The sequence below is a fragment of the Phalacrocorax carbo genome, chromosome 4 (genome assembly GCF_963921805.1).
Source record: "Phalacrocorax carbo chromosome 4, bPhaCar2.1, whole genome shotgun sequence".
In the NCBI taxonomy this organism is placed as follows: Eukaryota; Metazoa; Chordata; class Aves; order Suliformes; family Phalacrocoracidae; genus Phalacrocorax; species Phalacrocorax carbo.
In genome coordinates, this window is record NC_087516.1 from 14,463,644 (window position 1) to 14,488,402 (window position 24,759).

At 40.4% G+C, this 24,759-nt stretch overlaps 1 protein-coding gene across 1 annotated transcript in view; it reads right to left on the bottom strand.

Annotated features, from left to right (window-relative positions):
- Positions 1-24,759, bottom strand: part of STK32B (serine/threonine kinase 32B) — a 184,406-nt gene that overhangs the window by 75,642 nt on the left and 84,005 nt on the right. The window contains exon 4 of the mRNA XM_064449122.1: positions 10,257-10,430. Within this exon, the coding sequence (XP_064305192.1) occupies positions 10,257-10,430 (174 nt within the window). The remainder of the gene's footprint in view (positions 1-10,256; positions 10,431-24,759) is intronic.

Here is a 24,759-nt window from a genome sequence, read left to right on the forward strand (position 1 = left end):
TAGACCTATTGATGTGACATTTTTAAAGAGGACCATGTCTTAATTTTTGTAGCAACCTGAGACAGCAACATATCAAATCTAAGATTCCATTTCCCCACATCAGCATCTTTTCTATGAATGTACAGAGAGATCAGTTTTTACATCAGTGTATTAATTCTTATCTGCAGAACTCTGAGCAAGGTTTTTCACAGCTGGTGAATAAAGCCGTATGTCCCCAAAAATGACAAAGAGACACATATTCAAAACCACTCAGGCTTACCCCTCTGACCTGGCATTCATGTACTGGCATTGACCCCCAATTTCCCCTGTTACAGCACCCTCCAATTTCATGGCACCTCTCGCTCATGTTCTCTACTCTCTGCTCCTCTTCACAGCGGCTTTCCCTTGCCCACACCCCACATCACACTCTGCACTCCCCAGTCTCTTCTTCAGCCCTCTTAGTGCCCCTCTGGACATCTCCTCCACACATTTTGCATGGAGATGATGTCCTTTTTCTTCTTGGTACCCTCAAGTCCATCTATCTTACCACCAATTTCTCTTTTTCTTGCTACTGGGTCTCCAAAGTGTAGCTGCTCAGCTGGCTGAAAAATCAGGCATGTTCACTGAAGGTCCAAACAGTGAACTCATGGGTCACACATTCGGAGCTCAACATAAAGACTGTCCAACCAGTTTGTTTTTCTGACACTCTTAAAAAATTGATACCTTCTGTGCTGTTATTTTTATTGTAGTGTTTTTTATTATTCATTAAGTCTTTTATCATTCCAGTTGCATTGCACCTCATTTGATGTTGAATGGTAACTACAGAGAAAGATGAGATTTTAAGCAGTGTTGGTTTTTACTAAAACCTAGTGAAGTTTGAGGGCTGAATATAGTCAGAGAAAAATATGGTTTGAACCTCAAAACACTTACAGTCTGAACTGAACCTGACAGCAGAATAGAGATGGTATCTGTATATAGAAAGAGGGTAACCACTTTTACCATAAGAAACTCATATTTATCTTCTAAACTACCTGTGCTCATAATGAAACCCCCAAATCTAAAAAAAAAAAAGTGTGAAATGTGCAATAAGAATATCACTGAAATAAACTATGACACTATAACATGATTAGACACAGGGTAGTCACTGTGAAAGGAAAAAAAAAGAGAAGCTCTAACCTATTGTTTTTATCATTAGACTAGAAAGCAACTCCTCTTTATTTAGAACAGCACCGAAGTTTCACGTGTGTAACAAGATGAACAGATAAATGACTGAAGAAAACCAGTAGCCACCAGAGAGAGGTTATTTTTCATTGTTATTCTTACTGTAAAGATGATTTTATCATCAATGTAAAGAATGACCAAATTCACCAGAATCTAATTTAGTAAGTTTTGATTCATTAAAAGTATACAATCTACCACGTCCTGTTCCCACCTTGCAAAGTCCCAGTTTGGCACCATATTTTAAGGTCTTTCCCTTCCAACAGCAGTTCTGCATGTGCAAGAGCACCACCACTGCCAAATGGCAGGCTTGCCTTGTCCCCTCTGCTGGAGGACAGAGCAGTTATCTCCAGTGGGTCAGTAGGAAAATCCCCGAGGGATGAATGTAAGCTGTGCACACACATGTTGGGAGACGCGGAGGCTCATCAGTACAACTGTCTGTCACACAGCATCAAAGCTCTGAGCTGCTGTGCATTCTCCTCTGTAAAACCCATCCAGGGAGTTGGGACAGGAGCTCACAGAGGATATAGAAATGTTTGAAAATAACCTTGAGGGAATGCCCTGAGGAGCTCCCCAAAAAAGGTATAGAGAATAAAAACAAGTCAAGAAGGCAACTTCAGCAGAACAAATCTCATGGCACTCTCTATTTTAATTACAGTCCCTGTCCACCAGATGAATTTTTTTGAAAGATGAAACTCTCAGATGATCAGTGTTACAACTCCCACTCCTTCTCAACCCCCTGCATACCTGCTAACTCAAAAATTGTACAAAGCAGACCACATCTTACCTGAAATATGAAAGCTGTACTGAGAGCTGCTGAATGCATTTCTAAGGCAAGAAGGAAGCTTAAATTGCAATATCCTTTAATGAAATGCATTCTACCACACCATGGACAATCTGTTCAGTTCCTGAGATATAAAAGTCTATTGCACTCATGAGGAAATTATGTAAACGTGCACTTTTTGTCTTAAGTCTTTGTTATTTTGCCATATATTTGAACAAAGCTTTCATTTTGAGGAGATCTCCAAGGGAATGATAGAATACTCTAGGTATGTATTGCTCATCCAAGCTGAAAAAGTGTTGCAGCCATTAAAGCAGAAGCAGGAGAAAGAAGCGATTTTCCATATGCTGCTATTGGTTTATACTTTGCTCAGCCTGAAGTTTACAGTCTTTTTACATATTCCTTTCCCCATCTGCATACTTTAATCAAAGATTTTTAATTTCTCCACTGACTACAAACAAAAAAATGATTCAAGCACATTGCATGCAAATCTGCCACTTCAGTGGAGACATTATGCCTGCACACAGTCATGATGTTGTGAAATTCCTAAGATACAAACATACCAGAATACTTTTAGTATAACATTAACACCAAAGGTTTGGGAAAAAGGATCAATGTATCAGAGGCAGTTGGCTCTTGTTCTTTCCCCTGTTAATTAAGACTTCACTTCATTGCTAATTTGATCTTGCTGGTGAGAGGAGCTTTTGTTCAGCCTCTCCTCCCCTCCCAGCTGGCACCAGGAGGTCAAGACAGCAGCACCGCCCTGGGATGGCAAGTGGGGGGTGGAGGGTCACAAAACCAGGGTAACCCAGGCAGTGCCAAATGAGGCAGGCAATTAATACTGTGGATTCTGTTATGCCTCTCCAGAAGGAATGCCTAATAATTTTAATTAATTATTGAAATTATTTAAATATAGTTATTAATACTCTCGATTCTTAGATTTAGAATTACAATATCAACTTTCTATTAATACAGTCATTTTGCTAGTACACATAAGCTGGCAGCAGATGCCTATACTGAAGTCACTTGACGTTTTAAAGCAATACCAAGAAATTTGTAACGGACTTCTGTAAAAGAAAGATGGCTCTGATAACACTCGCACTGCGTTGGCCACAAAGAAACTGGCAATATACTAAAGCAGAAACTAGCATAAACCAGATCAGATTTGCGGATGGAGACCTGAGATAATTTTGAATATAGAGCTCTGCTTCAATTCTGTCAGCATCTCCAGCTTCAGTGTCTAAATCTCTGAAAATGATTCATGATCAAAATTTCAACACTGTGAAGTGGGGCATGGAAGGAAGGAAGGGAAGAAACCCTTTAATTTCATTATCTATCAATAGGGTGATACATTGTGGAGGCAAGGGACGTGTAGTACTTTAATACAAATCATGTGCCCTGAAGACTTGTTGTATGAGACTTCTTTTCCTAAAAGGTAGGTTATTGTAAACAAATTATTAAAGAAAACCAGGAAGAAGGGGGAAAACAGTAACACAGGCAGGTGATGGCAGCTGATTTAAGTGGGGGTACACTCTGCAGAAACTAGAAGCAATTCAGAGAAGCAAGTCATTATAACCCTAGAATAAATGTAAGGATGGGCTTTAAGACAGCCCTTTGGAAGACAGACGTAGATGAAAAAGCCAAACCAACAGCGTACTCCCTGCCACAGTGACTGGAAAGTTCAAGATGCAGAGCATGGAACTGGCAAACTCACGTATAATGTCTACGTGGACTTAACATATTCCCTCTGAGCGCACTCCACAGAAAAGGGTGTGGTGAGCCCAGGCATCAGTGGACCTGCTGACAATCACACTCACTGCAGCAGCAAGTTCTACAACAAGGTAATTCCCTAGCAGATCTTTGCTGCCTGTTTTAAAAAAGATTTGTACCTCCTAACATGACAGAGAGTCTGAATTTGCCTGGGTCTCAGTTTCTCTACACTGCCTCCCGTTCCTGTGTACTTAGCCATGAACAGTATGAAGTGCTGATTCCCTCTATGGAAATGCTCTATCTTGCCCCAAGAGAGCTGTTTTCTGGCAGTGAGGAGTATGGACCTGCAACTAGTAGGAGCAAATCAGACATGCATAAGTCCACAACACCCTAGTGATGGTATTGTGATTTTAGAGTTTTAGAAAAAACAAGATTTTTTTTCATGTTTATTTTGTTTGTTGCAGCTAAATGACAGTGAGGTAAGAAAGGATTAAAGAAAACCTTTAAATCTGTGTGTAAAAATTAGAATTCAGATAAAATTATTTGAAATTCTTTCTAGTTACATTATAGAAGACTTAATAAGAATTAATACGTAACGTTTTCTTCTAGATGTGTGTTTTACACTCGTCTATGTCTAGATCATACCTATGCTTGTCTGAATGTCTGTTTTTAAACAGAGAAGCAAGGAATAATAAAACCAACTACAGTCACAGAACCTTTTTATTTTACTGAGGGGTACTTGTTCTCTAGAGCTGTATACAGCACAAACACTTAGGATGGGGTCAGTTAGGTTATCTTTGGCCACTGGAAGTTTGTCACCTAATGCAAGATAGCTGGCCAAACAACCTGCAGTTTGAGTCTTCACTCTCCTAACATTGACCGGACACCTAATTTTAAATGATGTAGAGCTTGTGAGACGACTTTTCCTTGGCTAAACAAAATATTTTGTGTAAGCACATTATTACAACTTTGCACTAATGAGAAGAAGGAGGATGAAAGAAAGGGCCAAGGGTCTACTTCATCTACTCACTTGCAAACTCTAAGGAACCAAGCAACCCCTTGCTGATTGCAACGAGGCTCCCTCAGCAATGGGGTATGAAAGGAGTGAGGGTGTGGTGGGTGTCTTCTGGTATTTCACCTGAATAATGACTAGCACACTACGCCCATAAGAAAAGATTCTATCAGTGCCAGTGGCAGGACTGGAGCACCCAACTGAGCAGCACGCGTCTCAGAGTGTTCCCCGTCTCTCTTCCCCAGTACAGGCAGTTTTACTTCATTAGTAATCTAGCCTCTGAATATTGAAATCTCAGTGTGTTTCCAAAGCAACTTTGTTTATTTGCAGTAAGTCATCTGGTATATCAAATAACTTTTTCTTTTGCTGTTGCCAAACAGAAGTAAAATTAATTTGTTCCTGTAGGTAGAGAACTCTGTTTAAAAGTTGAAAGGCTTGTTCTCTGCATTTTCATATCTTGTGATATCTAATTCTTTTTTTTAAGGACACAACTGAAATTTAAATATCTTTTGTGCCTAGAATTTCTGAATCACTTTAGTTTTGATCAGTGCTGCTTCATAAGCATTCAGCAGGTTTCCTGTGCTTTGCTGTTCACATGGTGTTTCCTTTTTGTCTGGTTTTGGTACATTTTCTAATTTGGTTCTCTTACGTAACTCATCGATCGGTTCCTGCAATTTGACCTTGGAAATAACGTGGGCCTTCACTTGTTTAAAGAACAAAATACAAAGACATGGAAGAGACATGGGAAGGCAAATTAAGAAAATTCAATGGACAGGCCTCTTGACCTGTCATGGTCTTTGATAGTCCTTATGAATAGTAGTCATGTTATGGTTTTGGGGTTTTTTGCATTTCACCAACTCCAGACTCTTACATTTTCTTATTCCCCTGCAGATGCTTACCAGCAAGAAAAAAATTACTGAAATCCATATGGAACTGTGCCTTTTTAATAGGTCCTGGTAAAACTCAGGTTGGCACTATTCTGCCTGTGACAACTGTGAGAAACAATAACTGGCAAATTCTCCATTTTAAAATAATTTCCAAACCTATTTACTGCTTACATACTAAATGGACAGTGTTATGAAGGGAACATTTTAAATTAGAATTTTTTCTTTTGGTGTATGGTGTCACGAGTGAGACTGGGAAGGGCCTAATCATTTAGACAAATTATCTTATTTCACCAGACGGCTGACACCTGGAAAGGCTCAATGGTAATGCACAAACAGGAGCCTCCTACGCCACAGCCCAGCCTAGCAGTGCTGAATGAAGAGTACATCCTGTCTGGCTGGTAGCAGCAAGACATCCTTACTCTGCAGTGGATCAGCTGGCAGAGGAAAATGTAATGCTCGATTTGTCACCATTTTCCATTAGCTTTTCCCACCCTGCACTGCTGCTGAGTAGCTGTTCAGAGCTGGAATACCTCCTGGTGCTACTCTCCATTGGAAGCAGAACCTGGGGGAATGGAAAACAGAGTGGTGATCACAGCAGCCACGCAGCACAGACCTGCCAAGCTGGACTGATTCCAGTAGTATTGTGCTTCGACCAAAATTTATATTTATGCTTCTATATGTACACATACACACACAAATGGTTTTGCATTAAAAAACCCCACTGAGATAAAGAAGTCCTGGGTGTACAGATCAAACAGCTAGTCCAGTATCCTAAAATTGTGCTGGAAGGTTATTGCAATTTCCTTTCCAGACATCTGCCACATCCAGCCTCCTTTCTGAGCAGATGAAAACCGATGGAGCCAAACGATGATGAAAAGTTGTAAGGGCAATGCAGTTAACGCTTGCCCCCTTAGCAAGAGAAAATGTGATTTTATCAGTATAAGCGTGTTACTTGGGCAGCAGCCGCAGCACCGCAGGGCCAGTGCTGCTCCAAGCCAGTGCTCTAGCTGCAAGAGCATCCTGGGAGAGACAGCCCTGGAGCTACTGCTGAATGAAAATGGGCAGCCTACTTTGGTGAGGAAGCAGGTGGTTTTATTGAAATGTATGAAGAGCAACATTTGTGAAAGGAGGAGGCTGAGTTACTCATGGCTGAAATAAGTTTATTCAGCCTCTGATGGGAAAACTTTTGTCCAACATGTTATTCACTGGTATTATACAAGCAGTGATGAAAAGAATGTGTTTAGTCATAACATCGTGAAACTTGATGTCCGCTAATGCAGAATGCCAGATTTGCTCCAAAATTTGAGAATGAATGAGACCATGTGAATTGTCAGAAGCCTTTCTGTGTGTACTGGATCTGAGGGTCTACAATAAACACTGCTCACCCAACTTTTAAAGAATTATAAAGAAATGTGGATAGATTATTATTACAGCAGGGCTGTGGAGGAATAGGGTTTTGTGATGTAGCCATTACCTGTGACTAACAGTTTAGAAATATCTCAATATTAAGTTAGCTGTTGTGTAAGTTAAGTGAAAAAATTGCCCAGAATAGTCTTCAGATCATATCTTGAAACTTACATCTTTTCTTTTTAAAGTTTTTATAATTCTGGCTGAACACCTATGCAAATGTAAACAGTTACACTAGAGCTGCGAGTAAGATACACAGTGCAGCATTCATTATTGTGCCATGATGAATAAATCCACTATTGCAGGATTGTGCATGACAAATATGGATTTATACATGTGGATGTGATTAATAAAAATGACAAGTTTCATAAATGCACCAGAATAGTAGTGGTTTTTACAGTACTTATGGTTAAAGTTGTCCCTGCAGAAACAATACTTCTATTGCTGAAACGATACATTCAAAGTGCACAACATTATCCACATCGGCAGATACAGAGGCATTGCATGGCATCTCCGAGGGGAACTGGCATAACACTGATCTGGACCTTTGCACATCCATTCTTACGTGCCTGATAATTCCTGTCTCCTTCATTACCACTTCCTTTCATAGCAAACTCCTGGGGCCGCAGGTTAATCTTGAAAAAACATTCTGTCATGTTGCCAGATGCAATAGTAATGGAAACCGGAACATATTTCATACACATCTCTAAATATTGAGGAGGAGTTAAGTTCCTGACTCACACATCATATATTCAGCTTTTTATAGTACTGCAATCTGAAAATCCACCTACCCAGTCTGACGAATCATTCAACTATTCTTTCTTTGTAGCACAAACAAAATCGAGTAGGGGGCTCTCTCAGTGACTCCGTGACTCAGTAACCTTTTCTTTCCCCTTTTACTGCCAATACACTCATTTAAAAGTGAAAGGTCTACTACATTTTGTAGGCTAGCATGTCAACGCTGGCTGGAAGGGCTTGGTCACAATGATATTGCTGTGGTCTGCTACCATGAAGTATAAACACCAACCAGCTCATTGGTTTCATCTCTGACTGAGATAGATAGTGTGCTTGCAACAGTAAAGCAATGGCTACATGTCTCCTCACTGTGCATCACTGCTGGCTCAGCTCCTGGGCCAATTTAAATCAGCATTGTGCTCTTGACGCCAGCCATGCTACAAAGATTTATGGCAGCTGAAGCCCCGTCCTGCACTGTGCTGTTCCACGTAGCAGTGAGGCAGAAGGCAGAATGTGCTGGCACTCTCCAGTAACATTTTCACTGGTGTGGATCGTTTGGGATTTTACGGTAGTTGGTGGGAAGATAAGAGACGAAAGGCTCATCGTGCCACAGTTGGGTGATTTGGGCAGTAAGCAGTGAAGTGGGAGAGCCATGCTCAGATCTCAGGCCTGCCAGCTTCAAAATAAACGTATCTTCTGTAACACAGTGGAGTCCTGAACCAGATCTTTTTTATCCTAAACAAACTTTTGGTGTAGAGTGAAAGCAAAAACCAAACTCCAGAACTTGCCTCCAAATGGAGCCAACAGCCAGCTCTGGACCTCCACGTCTTTCCCTGCCTTGGTGCAAATCAAGAAGTGTTGAAACCAGTGGTGTTACTATATGCTACAACCAGTGTAAATGAGAAGATTAAGTAAAATCAAGTGCTTACTAGTCATGATGAAGTAATACAGAAGAGAAGAGTGTCTTGCCCAATTTCACAGTTGGGCCATGGCAATGTAGACACTGTCACAAAAAACTATAAACAACCACAGTGACTTAATCCAGTCCTTCATTCTCACAAGACATCTGCCATCTTTCAGACTTTTCTGTGAAACACTGAGTCGCAGGCTTGTAGCAAAGTACAAGTTTTGATTACAAACTGGATTCTCTCATGAATGTTTTGACAGCCTAGTTGCACAAAATGTCTTGTCATGAAAATGAGGGTGAGAAAAATGCTCAACAATTTGTTTTTCACGAAGAACATTCCTTAAGGCATAGAAACAAACGTCAGCCAAAATTCTGAGCTCCCCTTTTAAAATATTTACGGAGAAAGGAAAACATATGCAAAATACATGGAACTGTACTAAAATAATAACAGTGTGCTAAAGATACAAAATTTCAGAAATTGCTTACAACACTTGTGGGAGTTTTAATTGCAAGCCTAAAACCTGTTGCAATGTTTACATGAATTCTGTCTTGTACAGTTTCAGTAATACAGAACACCCATCTTCCACTGCACCTCAGATCAAAGAGATTTTGTATAGAGTCTCCCTCTTCAGAAAGTCAGATGATACTTTTTACTGGTCCTTTATCACAAAATCATGAGACAGCTCTGGTAGGCAGATAGGATGAAAACTCTCAATTAATATATTTGGAGGAATTTATACTGGACACTGGACGATCTGTGGCACAGCTTATTTTAGTTTGGTTTCTGAAACTCACATCCAGCTTTGGTAACACACAAAACTGATTATTTTTGTATTCAGACCATGATAAACCAGGGAGAAATATCCTCAATGTAGTCTAAAAAGAGTAAAATAGAAGCTCAAGCCCATCATTTTATAATTTCACAGTTGTGTTAACATAAAAAGAGAAGTTACCCTGCTGCTTCAGTTAAATGCCAAATTGTTTAAGAATAACAGACACTGATGCTTGACACCTTTTTTGACACAAATTCTATGATTTCCCACTGTAAGGCAGTAAAAATAACAGATTGTTGTAATCTAAGAAGTGTAAAAGGATGCACCATCTATCACTGTTCCAATTTATTTCTACTATTTCTCTTGTTTCCCCACCTCTCTTCCTTCTTCTGACCTTCATGAAGATTCTGCAAGTAAACAAATTATTCTTTATCCTCAGCCTTTGGTTTTGTGACCTTTCCCTGATGCTGTTGTGTGAAGCTGTTGTACTGCATTACATTTTTGCATTCAGGAACATTGGGGCACTGGAGAACTAAAAATAAATTAAAAGCAGCCAGGAGGTTGTTACGGGTTGTATTTAGTGTTTAAAGACCATAGTAAAAAACATACATCATCGTGTGAGATAAACAAGAAAAGGGCAGTGTGAGAAGGAGATGGGAGCTACTGAATGGCTGAGGGCAGAGAGGAAACACTTTAAAAAACATTTTCAGAGCCAAATTCCACCCTTGGGTAACAATGAAAACTTTTCAGAGGTTTTTGAACACAGATCCATGTAATCAGATATGTGATGAAATTCCGCTGCTCTGCCAGAAGAAAGCAGCCCATTCCTCAAATAAAATTCACTCACCTGTGAATGATGTGGTATCTCTGCAAGTAATCCAGGGAAAGCGCCAGCTCACAAATGTACAGCTTAACAGTTCCTTCGTTAAAATGGACGTTCTGCTGCAAATGGTAACGCAGATCGCCTCCAAGTAAGAGATCAACCACCATGAACATGTCTTCTTCGTCTTGAAAGGAATACCTGGAATAAAGAGTTTCAGCTGAGATCTCAGGGTTGGAGACACAGCCACATCCCTGCCCTGGGGTAGCTCTCCCTAAATAGATCTGTTCACAGCAAGTCCATGATTTGCTCAGATGACATACACCGATTTCTCACTGCTGTGGTCCATCCCTGAGACCAGACTTTGATTGTGGTGGGAGTCTCTGCTTATCCAAGGCAAGCAGAGCTTGAACTGCAGCTGTACTATTATTTTGTTTTAACCATAGATTAACACCTGAATGTTGATAAAACAGTATTTAAAATGCCTTTTGGGTTTTTTACATTTTTAAATAACCATATACTCATTCAGTCTACAAAATGGCTTGCTAAATAGCAGTGATAAAATGGAAGGCCTTGAAACACACTTGGTATTCAGACACGTACAACTTTAGTTCAGTGCCTATGGAAAGTATCCTGGCAGGATCGAGAGCTGCTGTCCCAAGGGTATTTTCCAGATTCAGTAAATATACCCAATGTTCTATTAGTTGAGCATTTTCTATAGCTTGCAGTGTCGCTCCAAATTCAATAAGAAATAAAACTGTAATTTTACTGCCTAACAATACATATTTTTTCAGTCTGCAACTTATATCTTGTAAAATGACAGTCTTCATGGTTACTGACTGAATTCTTCTGGACCACTTCCCAGAACTGCCTGTTGAATACTCTGAGGACCAAATTTTGATCTGATTTAAATCCTGTAAATCCAAAGGTGTAGTCAGCCAATGTATAGTGTATATATAATGCTTGGGCAAGCAGGAATTTCCATGTGTTTCTACTTACCTTGGCTATGCTGCCATTTCTCTGTTTATTTCTGATCTGAATAAACTGACAGAAACTCTCTGGTTTTCATTTCTGAATGCAACTGCCTAAGACACAGTATTTTAGATTTCCCAAATGGGGAATGGTGAATACCTCATTTCTAATATGAAGCCTCTCTTCTCTTAGAAATTGTTTTAGAATTAATTTTGATGTGAAGTTATATTAGCTTATACCAGTTGTGAGTAGGAACTGCTGAGAGGCGATCTGCAACGATAGAGCCTCTTCCATCACCTTTTATCCCATGAGGTGTGTAATATATGCCGGCTACAGACGTGATTTAGTTCTTCTGAACTGTAAAATATATGCTAAGGAAATGAGAAAAAGTGGGCTTCCAGAAAATCTGTGCCCACCCTCCCCCCAAAGGCAGAAAAGTCTATATTAGATTATTTTAATTGACAGTTATGTACAGTCTCACTTTCATTCCCAGGCTTGCACTTTCTGAAATGAGGCACTGCTTGGGGGTTGTCACAGATGGTTCATTTTGAATTTAAATGCTTTCTGTTCTTTCCAAACACAGTTCTGAGAAGCGCGTGCCTCTAGGTACTGTGCTCTTCTGTTGCGTTTCTGTATGGCTGCCAAATGCCCTGCTTGTTTGCATTAAACTTAATTCTCAATAAGTCAAATCTCTGAAGTAAAATAGTAAAGTAGGTGGCACATGGTGTCTACTCACCTCCAGAAACTCAGAAACTCATAACACACACACACGTTAAAAAAGAGGCTTCAATTATATTCAAATAATTCTGAATGTTGCACGTTACTGAGCCTGGAGCAACTGCAAAAGGAAAGCTTAAATACGTAGCTAAGTTTAATAGCTTTTTTTTCTTTTTTTAACACTGCTTTTATTTTAAATTGAGTAGTTGCAGCATTGAGCAGATGTAATGAGAGATGTTATTTTTTCCTTCAGTTACTGCTTGAGTAAAGTGTAGCTTTTGTATGGTTCCTTCTCACATAGAAGAAATCCTAAATTAAATGTTACAGATTGAAATCTCTACTTAAATGTGTAAGTGAATATTGTGTATAGTCTGGGACTAAAGAGCTCTCCTGGTGTCTAGAATCATATGATTACATGTCAGTAAAAAAGGTTCTGATGTACCTCTGGTCTTGAGAAGGAAAATGTCCTGAGTCATTTCTTCAGTGATTCAGACACGGGGCAGAGGGTGAAGGCAGGGTAAAGAATGACTGCTGTGAACTTGCTTTTAAATTCAGTTTCCGAGAAACTAATGAGCGTGTTTCAAAGTGTACTCACGAATGTTTAGACTAGATAAAAGAGCCATCAGAACAATTCAGAAATAAATGTGAAATCTTGTCCACATGCAGGTGAAGGATAACACTTGATGGAACTGCATTTTCACTCCAAGCTTGTGTCTCTGCGGATGCACTCTGGTTTCCTGTGCTTGTGAGTAGGGAGCGGTGTGTCCCAAGCAAGCTTTTAGTGCATCTGCAAATTGTGAATGATTTAAAAGAGAGATCAAAAAGTTGAACTGGAAACAGAGAGTACTCTATCCCTTTTCATTACGTCTGGAAATAATACTCTTTGCATAGAAGAGCATGTCTACAGCCAGGTGCAGAGGGTTGCATGTTATTTCTGCTCACACTCTATAACAATATAAAAGCAACCACACCAGGTCGGACTAGACATATATCCAGCTTGGCAGACACCAGAGAGCAGACACTCAGGGATGAACAATGAACAGTGTGGAGATATATAAAGCTTTTCTCCAGGCCTCAACCAGCCTCCACCCATTCATTGCTTCAGGACTTTTTGGGACTCTGTTTGGCTTCTCTGGGAATCCAGGCTAGGATGACGAGATGGGTTTTGCCCTGGGACCTGTCAGACCAATTAGCTATGTTGGTCTCCTGCTACTGTACCTTGCCTCTCAGGTAAACATGCTAAGGTAAGTGCAGTCCCTACAAACTTTCAGAGATTACTTTACCCCTAGAAGAAAATGTTTTGAACCCAAACAGAAAAAAAAAACCAAACCAAACCTGCAGAGATTCAGATGTATGGCTAATGTTTGCACTCATCAACTTTCCTGAATCTGTCATGACATGAATGGGGCACAGGCCAGTTTTATTTAGACATTACAGCTAGAATGATGCACACTGAGACATAGCTTTTGCGGAGCTCTGTACATCCTCTCCAGTGTTCTCTTTTACTTGGAGCCAGACTTTTCTTTCATTTGTTTTGAAATACATCTGTGGTAACTTTGCTGATCCTGCCAGAAGAATTGAATACTGGTGTAGTTAAGCTATAAGCTGTATAGGCCAAGTTCGAAAGAACCAATGCTGTGGATGGATATGTTCATATATCAGCAGACTTTTTCAACTACTCTAAATTTTATCACACCTGACACACATCATTATATTAATCATATGCATAGAGGCATGGGTGTTTTCCCTGCACAGTCAAACCAGTTGGGTCAAACCTGTGTGGATGGCATTTTTCCAACTATCCGGACCAGACCACAATGCTATTAAAGGTACTGCAAAAAAAGACCATTCCAAGAGAATTTCTGGAGGGTAAATGAGTTCGTCCCACTGAAATGATGTGTCTGCAAGCTAGAGGAGATCTTGGGCGTGGCAAATAGCGGAGTTCCCTGGAGCAGATGGCTGCTCCACTAAGTAGCTCCTGCAGCTACAAATTTTTAAGCTACTGAATGCAGAGCAGGAGTTGCTCCAGGTGCTGCTGTGCAGCTGGGTACTGGACGCTGTTGCTCCTGCTCTGCGCTAAGGATTTGCAGGACTTGGTGTCCTGACCGGTTTCGTTTGTCACGGTCACAAGCAGTTGTGCCCTCTGTCTCTCTCCCTTGTACAAATCCAGTATTCTTTCTTTACACAAGTAATGAGGTATTATTTTTCAGCTTCTTGTTTTTTTTCAGTATTCCAACAAATAAGTAGCTTTGATTTATTGGTCTAAGAATTGAAATTGACAACAAGTGAAATATTTGCCACAGGAAAAACGAATCTTTGAAAATATTGCTGCAGTCTGGGGAGGGGCTGGTGGCAAATCAGCCCAGTGAAGATTAGTCTTTTGAGTAAGTTTCATAATTTTATTTTTGTAAGCTTCTTATCTGCTCAACGGCAAACGGCATACAAAAGGGCTGATTGGTTTTTGAAGTAAAATCAGAGGTTTGGGATTTTTATGTTAACCAGGTAACTGAGAAATGCCTACTGAATGAATTGTAGCATTGTCACTCATATTGAATACTAATAATACATTACTAAATTACTGTAAAGGCAAAATTTTATTCCTCCTTGAAATGAAAGGGTAAATAACTTGGAGTAAATTTCTTTTTTGTTGTTTTGTTTTGTTTGTTTCTTAAGTAGTGTCATGAACAAGTCATAGGAAAAAAGTGCTAATTATAGAGCTAGCGTCTGCTTTCTCTTGCTTGAAGAAAACTTTTAATGCATTAGAATGAGCTTTCACCAAATTAAGATAAAATAATAATGCCTCTAGCAACAGCGAATTGGATTTTTTATTATCTTCAGACTGGAAGATAAACTACCATTGAACAAAATCCTCCATGGAAACAAATTTAAACAAAGCACTTTCTGAATAAGTTATATCTGTTTCCATATTTATATCTGTATATTTGCTTTAATAATATCTATTTTTTGTATTTATATCAGATTTGTATTTATTATTTGTGGCTCTGTCTCTTCACAAAGGCAGTTACAGATGAATTATTAAGATAATTTTTCCCCTTTGCATTCCTTCATCTTAGTTAGCTAGGGTAATTTTTAGTTGAAATCCTGCCAGAGGAAGCACCCTCTCTACAGAGTTCTTGTTTCATATGTATTACCTGGGGAAAAGGACATAATGATGGATATTTTATATGTGACTAATTTAAGAGTAAAAATACATTAGAAAAATTACATCATTATACCCAAACCAAACTTCATAAATCTGAGGTAACCAGTTAAAAGAAGTTATGCACAATTCAGATACTCATATAATATCTCTGCTGTGTACCAAATATGATAAAAGATTAAGTCTTAGTAGCTCCTAATTAGAAATTTAAAGAAGGATCTTTCCCAGTTTTCCTTTGGTAGCATTAAAGGAGGAGGTAATTTTTTTAGTGACATGAAGACCCTGGTGACTGTAGATTTCCCCAGTGTAGATGTAGAAGTCCCAGAACAGTGCAAAGCAGAGAACTGTAACAGTGCATTAGTTCCTAACTTTGCAGTCAAAGAACACCAAGGGCTTGGAAAGAACTGGCCTTGTGTCTCGGTGCCTTGGAGGTTCCTTCTGTGACACCTTCTCAATTCCTGTTGCAGAGCTGCTCAGCATTGGACTGGATTAGCAAAGCCTTGAAGAACCTTTCAAACACAGGCAGATCCCAGCAGGGAAAACCTCCATAAGCCAATTCAACTTGTCCAAGAGAGAGCAGGCAGGTTCATTCATAGACCAAATCATTACAAACCTACCTGTGATGAAAAGGTATGCTGAAAACACTTCTACCCACTGTGCCTGAGAATAACAAATACTTATCTTTGAATTATGTATTTTATAAAATGAGATGTTCAAGCTAATCAAAGTAATGTCAAGTTTGTGTGTTCTGCCAGCCAAGGAAAAGCCTCAAGAGACAAACCGCCAAGATTAATGAGCTTCATAAATACAAGTATACAAGTGTTATGAAGGAATGTTGGAAATGTTCTTTCATAACATCTGTTTTACTTACATTTCTATAGATTTCTTTTGTCCTTTTGGAAAATGGATAAGCCTTGGTTATTGGGATTTGCAATTTGTGCTTGCAAAATATTTAATAGAAGTCTATTGTTGCAAATCAGTGGAAATGCATTTATTTCTAAACTCAGGACAAAAGTAATCTTTTCCAAATGCTGTTAAGAACAAAGGACAATTCCTTCCTTTATTTCTTTATAAATATATAAAAATATCTGTCAAGATTATGTAAAAAAACTTTTGAGAACAGGAAAACTCTTCTATAAAAATTAAGTTGTTTACACTTATTTGACATAACTTCCCAAATTCTACTTAGCTCTTATGTGACCAAAGGGATAGCTAAGAAAAATTACTAAATAAAAATAGCCAGAAATTAAAGATACCAAGAATTTCTGTCTCAACAAAGGTAGCAAGAGACATGTTACAGACTTATTAGCATAGTATATATTCCACCAATAATCCACCAATACACCAATTAATATTAGCTCCCAACCAGCTAAGGCTTGTCATTTAGAGGCAGTTTAGTATTCATCCACACACGGAGGAAAAGTCTTTTTCTCCCTCCAGGAGGTTGAAGACATAAGGCCACAAACCCTCTCTGACCTGAAAAACCAGCTGCTCATCATCTCCATGTGTAGTGCCACAACATTTGGCTCAGCTCATCATGAGCTACACAACCATGCAACAGGCAGGCAGCAAAGAAGGGCAATGAACTAAACATAAAAGCAAAACACAGAACAAATAACTGCTGTTTCTTGTTTTACTGCATGCTTTGCTTTCACCTCATGAAATAAACCTCATTAATGTATTTTTACATGTGTATACTACAGGTTATTGATCAATGTGGTTTTGAACGGTTTAAGTTCTTTGTAAGTCCTGATCATTTGGGATGGTTTACCTTAGAGCAGCTTCTCTTTTATTGCTTCATCTGGCTCTAATCAGCCAATGTTTTGCTCCCTCTAAAGGAAGCTTCTTTTTGTCTTCCTCTGATTTTGCACATGCTAGTGGTGGATGAGATAATTTGAGACGTGGGTTATGGTAATAACTGTAGATATTTTCCTTATTGTTAACCATGGTGCCTTCTTTGATATGGTAGAGAAACCACGTGATTAAATGTTGGTGTTTATCTACTAAATTAGAAAAAGTTCCTACTGTTTAGACTATTTTGTGTTCCTCTAGTCTGGGGCTGAAGAGCTTACAGCAAGGGTTTGCATATGGCCCACAGTCACATGAGATACACATCTTTACATTGTGATTGGGTAGTGTTCACTGAACAGTAGGACAGATGCATAGAATAATTTGGATGGAAGGGCCTCTGGAGATCAACAAGGCCAACCTCCTGCTTGAAGCAGGGCTATTTTCAAACTTAGGTCAGGTTGCCCAGGGCCTTGTCCAGGGCAGTTCTGAAAATCTTCAAGAATGGAAATTCCACAGCCTCTCCAAGTGTGTTCCAGCCACACATTGAGTTTTGAAGAGACTTTTTGCTTATATCTGGTTGGGATTTCTCTTGCTGCACCTTGTCACTTGTGTCACTCATCTTTTCAGTGTACATTTATTTCAAAAAGAGTTTTTCGTCATCTGTAGATACTGTCGTCTGTATGCCATCACCACCATGCCCTTGGGTAGTGGAAGCCTGCAATTAGTTCCCGTCCTCAGCTCAGCAGCGTCATGTCCCAGCTCTGCTTTCTAATCCGGGAGCAATGATATTTCTCCAAATCTTGTAGACAAGGTTTGGATGAACTTATTCCAAGAAAGACCACTGCAGGAGGTAACTTCTGAGACAATGAGTGCCCTTCACAAACATTTGTTTGAGGCCTAGAAAACGTCAGGCAAATAGGAAGAATCTTTTGTGTACTATGAATGACTGAAAGTAGAATAACTACTACACAGCTGCACTGCCAGCAATTACTATGACGCTGACAATATTTTTATTCCCATATATTAAGTGATCCCTTTTTCCAGGTCCGTCTCTAAAAGTGCTTTCTGATAATTTTTTTTTCAGGAGAAAATTAATTATCTTTCTGGCTCTTTTGTTCATATACTTGTAGACTTATTGGCACAGTCTTATAATAAAGTGTGTGTTTTCTCAAATATTATTAGACAATGATAGAGTAAGACTTGCAAATGAATGTATAATAGGCTCATGTCTCAGTTTATTTGTTTAGGAGTTTTAGCAATCTTGGATGCAACACCATCAAGGCTCATTTTAATTTTTCTGCTATCACAGAAAGCATGGCAGCTTTTACTAAGTTCTCTCAGTTTTACTCTCTGAGTCCAAAGTCAGCTTTGTTCTTCACCAATTTTGTTTTCAAGTGTTTTATCTTTCATATGTATTTTGTTGAGGGATTAAAGAAAAGTCTCCTCTGTCTCCTGTTCTATGTATAGCCTTCCTTACAGTAGCTACATCACAATTACACGAGAGCTCTATTCTAGTTGAGTGAATGAGAGCATATATAGAAGGCACTTCGGATTTGCTGTTATTCTCAGCTGAATGCAGTCTCTAAAATCCATTCAGCTGTGTTGGAGATGTGCTGTGACTGGCTATACTCGTACTTAGCAAATGCTCACCAAGCTCTTCATTATCATTTTGTGTTATTATAACTGCCAATTTATATCACATATGCATGTGGCACTACAGCAGTAGCAATTATTTGTATAGTGCCAACTAGCCTCTCTTTTCCCTTGCTTGTCTCAAACATATCCAATTAAAGCAAGCAACAGGCACAACAGGCAGCATATGTGAAGAACTCGGGGAAACTGCTCACACAAACAAGTGCCCCACTGTCAATACAGGAAACAGCTCACCAAGAAAAGTAGGTTCTTGGGAAAGAAGTGGAAAAGGAAAAAGTTCGTTGGGAATAGCAGACTAAAAACATGGACTGAATTTGGGATGCAAGTCCAGAGCTCAGTCTTCAACTTGCAAAGACTATAACTTACGGCCCATCCCAATGAGTAGAAAAATCAAGCAAAGGCAGAAAGAATCTGGCATGGATGAGCAAGAAGATCCTAACTGAACTCAAACAGAGAAAAGAAGTGTACAAGAGGTGGAAGTGGGGGCAGGTGACCCAGGAGGAACACAGTTGCTGTCTGATCTTGCAGGGATAGAGTAGGAAGGACAAAGCTCACCTGGAGTTGAGTCTGGCAAGGGATGTGAAGGGCAATGAGAAACGATTCTACAAGTCGGAAAAAGGAAGAGTAGGGAAAATATGAGTCCGTTGCTAAATGAGGCAGGGGAGGTGGAGAAAACCAAGGTGCTCAATGCCTTCTTCTCCTCAATCTCAACTGGTAAGACCACACATCAAGAATCCCAGGTCCCAGAGGAAAAACTGGAGCAAGAAAGGCCCTAGATAGAGGAGGATGAGGTTAGGGAGTACTTAAACAATCTGGATGTATATAAATCCACGGGGCCTGATGGATTGCAAATATGAATGCTGAAGGAGCTGGCTGATTTCATTTCAAGGCTGCTGCCAAGTATCTTTCAAAGGTCATGGCAGCTGGAAGAGGTGGCTGAAGACTGGAGAAAAGCAGATGCCACTCCTATCCTCAAGAAGTGAAATAAGGAAGATCTGGAGAACTACAGGATGGTCAGCCTCACCTCAATCCCTAGAAAGGGGATGAAGCAACTGATCCTGGAAATAAATTCCAAGCATATCACAGAATCACAGAATCATAGACTCATTTAAGGTTGGAAAAGGTCTCTAGGATCATCAAGTCCAACCATCAACCCAACACTACCATGTCTCCTAAATCATGCCCTGAAGTGACACGTCTCCATGTCTCTTAAATACCTCCAGGGATGGTGACTCCACCACCACTCTGGGCAGACTCATCCAATGCCTGACCACTCTTTCAGTAAAGAAATTCTTCCTAATATCCAGTCTAAACCTCCCATGGTGCAGCTTGAGTCCATTTCCTCTCGTTCTATCTCTAGTAACTTGGGAGAAGATAACAACAGCCACCTCACTACAACCTCCTTTCAGGCAGTTGTAGGGAGCAGTAAGGTCTCCCCTCAGGCTCCTTTTCTCCAGGCTGAACAACCCCAGTTCCCTCAAACTCTCCTCGTAAGACTCATCAGAGCTGTTCTCCAGACCCTTCACCAGCTTTGTTGCCCTTCTCTGGACAGGTTCAAGCAACTCAATGTCCTTCTTGTACTGAGGGGCCCAAAACTGAAAGCAATATTCATGGTGTGTCCTTACCAGTGCCGAGTACGGGGGGATAATCACTTCCCTACTCCTGCTGGCCACACTGTTTCTGATACAAGCCAGGATGCTGTTGGCCTCCTTGGCCACCTGGGCACACTGCTGCCTCATGTTCAGCTGGCTGTCAACCAAAACCCCCCGTATGGAAGATTGGTAGGTGTTGGAAGGGACCTCTGGAGATCATCCTGTCCGACCCCCCTGCCTGAGCAGGCACACCCAGAGCAGGGGGCACAGGAACACATCCAGCTGAGTTTTGAATGTCTCCAGGGAAGGGACCCCACAGCCTCCCGGGGCAGCCTGTGCCACTGCTCTGGCACCCTCACAGGAAAGGAGTTTGTTCTCACATTGAAGATGAACTTCCTGTGTTCCTGTTTGTGCCCATTGCCCTTTGTCCTGTCATTGAACACTATGCAAAGAGCCTAGTCCCATCTTCTTGACACCCACCCTTTAGATATTTATAAGTATCAGTAAGATCCCCCCTCAGTCTTCTCTTCTCCAGGCTGAACAAACCCAGGTCTCTCAGCCTTTCCTCATAAGGCAGATGCTCCAGTCCCCTGATTGTCTTGGTAGGTCTCTGCTGGACTTGCTCAAGCAGTTCCCTGTCTTTCTTAAACTGGGGGGCCCAGAACTGGACACAGCACTCCAAATGTGGTCTCACTAGGGCAGAGTAGAGGGGGAGGATAACCTCTCTCGACCTGCTGGCCACACTCCTTTTAACACAGCCCAGGATACCGTTGGCCTTCTTGGCCACAAGGGCACATTGCTGTCTCAAAATGGTCAGCTTGCTGCCCACCAGCACTCTCAGGTCCTTCTCAGCAGAGCCGCTTTCCAGTAGTTCAGCCCCCAGCCTGTACTGGTGCCTGGGGTTGTTCCTCCCCAGGTGCAGGACTTTGCACTTGTTTGTGTTGAATTTCATGAGGTTCCCCTGGGCCCAGCTCTCCAGCCTGTCCAGGTCTCGCTGGATGGCAGCACAGCCTTCTGGTGTATCAGCCACTCCTCCCAGCTTGGTACAGTCAGCAAACTTGCTGAGGGTACACTCTGTCCCATCATCCAGGTCATTGATGAATACGTTGAACAGGACTGGACCCAGCACAGACCCCTGGGGAACACCACTAGTGACAGGCCTCCAACCAGTCTCTGTCCTGTTGATCACGACCCTCTGAGTTCTGTTGTTCAGCCAGTTCTCTATCCACCTCAGTGTCCTCTCATCTGACCCACACTTCCTTAACTCATCTATGAGGAGGTTATTGGAGACAGTGTCAAACACCTTACTGAAGTTGAGGTAAACACCATCCACTGCTCTCCCTTTATCAACCCAGCCAGTCACACCATCATAGAAGGCTATCAGGTTGGTCAAGGATGATCTTCCCCTGAAGGATAAGAATGAAACTGGGAGTAGTTTGCACAAATTTATAAAGGGAAATCAGTTGAATTTCAACAAGGTAAAATGTGCACCTGAGAAGGAACAACCCCATGCACCTGGGGCTGAGTGACTGGAAAAGAGCTTTGCAGAAAAGGATCTTGGGTTCCAGATGAACACCGAGTTGCCCATAAGCCAGCGATGTGCCCTTGCAGCAAAGTAGACCAACTCCTGACCTGCATTAGGAGGAGTGCTGCCAGCAGGTCAAGTGAGGTGATCCTTCCTCTCTTCTCAGTACTGGTGAAGCTACATCAGGAGTACTGCATTCAGTTCTGGCCTTCCCAGTACAAGAAAGAGTCCAGTGCTGGGCCACAAAAATGATGAAGGGACTAGAGCATTTTTCATATGAGAAGAGGCTGGCAGAGCTGGGACTGTTGAGCCTGGAAAAGGGAAGGCTCGGGGGAGGAATCTCATCAATGTGTATAAATACCTGACAGGCTGGAATGAAGAAGAGGGAGACAGACTCTTCTCGTCGGTTCCCAGTGACAGGACAAGAGGCAATGGGCACAAATGAAAACATATGAAATCCATCTAAACACAAAGAAATACTTCATTACTGTGAGGGTTGTCAAACATTGGAACAAGTTGCCCAGAGAAGCTATGTAGTCTTCATTGGGGAGATACTAAAATCCCAACTGGGCAGCCTGCCTTAAGTAACTCTGCTTGAGCTGTGGGTTTGGATTAGATTAACGCAAAAGGTCACTTCCAAACTAAACAATTCTGTGATTCTGCAATATTTTCATTACACCAGCTAACTGATTGGGTCTCCAAAAACTGGGGCTACATGGAATAACAGGAGTGTTGAAGAACAGAGTTTGAGCAGATATTTGTCTCATGGAGTATTTCCTCTGTTTTCCTTCCTTCTTTCTCACAACCTTATTATCTGAGGTTCACTACACTTCATTTAGTGGAAGATTTAAAAAAAAAAAATTGTTACCAACATTTCTAAATAGAGATAAGCACTAATTACTAAACAAGGATTTTAGCCAGACCAAATAACCTAAAGTTTCATAATATCTAACAATAAGGTTTTGCTGGGGCAACCGCAGCTATTGGAAAAAAGCTGTTGCAGATCTGGACTCATACTTTGGTGGAACCCAAAGTTCAGCAGTCAAACTTGTTATAGATTACAACGTATGATCTCCAAACCCTCTCTATTTTTAACTTCAAACACTGTTCTGTTTTAGAGAGCTTTATAAGAGTCTTTTGTCAGGTTTATGAAGCAAAGAAACATCAAAGTCGCAGCACTCACCATTAAGCTTCAATCATAACAAAATTTAACCTTCAGCACATGAAAAACTTCACTGAATGAAACACAAATGAACACATTTTAGAGTTAAGAATAGGCATAAGTCTTTGCTGTACATGACAGACACTGCAGTAATTGTGTACATGTATCTGTGTGCATGAGGCACTCTGCATGGATTGAGAGGCTTAAAATAATATTTTTCTTTTTTATTTACATAGGCATTAACCAGGTTTTCATCTGAGCTACACAAACCCCTTTGTTTTTTACATGCTTACCTTGCACATGTACACTTTCTGTAGCTAGTTGTCTCACGGGAATTGGACAGATTTCCAATTACACCCTTCCCTCTGCCTGACTTCTCTGTAGACTAAAACCTCTCTGATACTGCAATGAATGGTTCATCTTCTTTTGTTTTTGTTAGAAATATCCAAACAATTTTCAGCCAGTTTTCCACAGAATGTCCTCCACTCTGGTACTACCCCTGGTGAATAAAAGCAGCTACTCAAAAGGTTTCACCCAAGCAGCTACTCCTATTTTCTGTAAATAAATCAGTTAATTTAGAACTGTGGTGCTGAAGCACAGTGTTTTCAATCACATATAGATGCCTGCTAGCATTTTCAGTGAAACCAAGTATTTCTATTAGTATGATGTACACCATTTTTAAATTGTCAACCTTTCTAAAATGTTAAAATAAATTAAACAAGTTGGACCAAAACACTGCTCACTCTGTTGAATCTTTACTGGCTTATTTCAGGCTCACCTTCTTAACTGGCATACAAGATATTTTGCAAGCTTTCCAGACCCAAAGGTGGAGCCAAATATCTGAACAGTAATGTGAAAAATGTAATACAGACCAAATCAAGCTTACTTTCTCTCTGTTATTTTAACTGAGGACAGATAGCTTGTTTCAGTTGGAACTTTTTTTCCCCACAAATATTTGCTTACAATCAATTCTTCTGGAAGGAATGTAAAATAGCAGTGTGATTTAAGTGATTCCCCAAGCAGCATGAGCATACATAAAACAACCTTTTCTTTTTACTGTTGTATACCCATAACATACCATACCCCAAATCTAAGAGAAACCTTGGAAAATACAGAAACAAAGAGGTCTTGGCTTGCTTTCTAGGACATTAGTCATAAATCCACCTAGACAAGAACTCAACAACTTACTAGACTGAGCTTCTTAGACCTAGCTTTGCCCTGACTACCTTCAGGCATGTTATTAACATGCTTTGGCTTAGAGGAGTAGTTTCTCTAGGATTGCTGTGTAGTGAGTAGACAGTCCTGACTATAGGTGTGCTAACTGCTTTCTAGAGATTCCCTTTTTTTCCTGTTAGTTACAGCGGTAGCCCAAGAGCAGGAGGCTGATATCTGAAGTCAGCTGGGAAGAATGCAAGTCCTCTAGGGCTTGTCTTTTCTGTTTTGGGAAGTCCCTAACATGATCAGGGCATCACATTTACGTGTACATTTTGGCTGCTACAGAAGGGTTGATAAATATGACTGGCAGTAAACAGTTCTTGTTTGATCAGCAAAGGCAAAAATAAGATAGCGTTTCTGACTTATGCTTGTCTTAGAAGTGCTGAGTTTCTTCCTTTAAATGTGGTGTGCATCTTGCTTCTGATCACTTAATTGATTTTACATTTAGCTCCAGGAAAACAGACCTTCATATATTCACATTAAAAAGAAAGGAAAGGTATTAAGTTGCAAATGTAATATTTTATAATGCATAATCCAGGAAAAAGGCAAATAACAAAAACTTCCCTAATCTTCTGTCTCTGTTCCTCAACCTATTCTGAAGAAGCTTTTGGTTAATGTTCAATTTTATGTAAATGACACCTTCTTCTTTAAAAAGAACAAGATTTACTGCAAAGACACGTGGAAAGAGTGAGAAGGCCTTTAGGTTAGGAATCCTGAAGTACGAAGGAGATACTTTAAGGCAG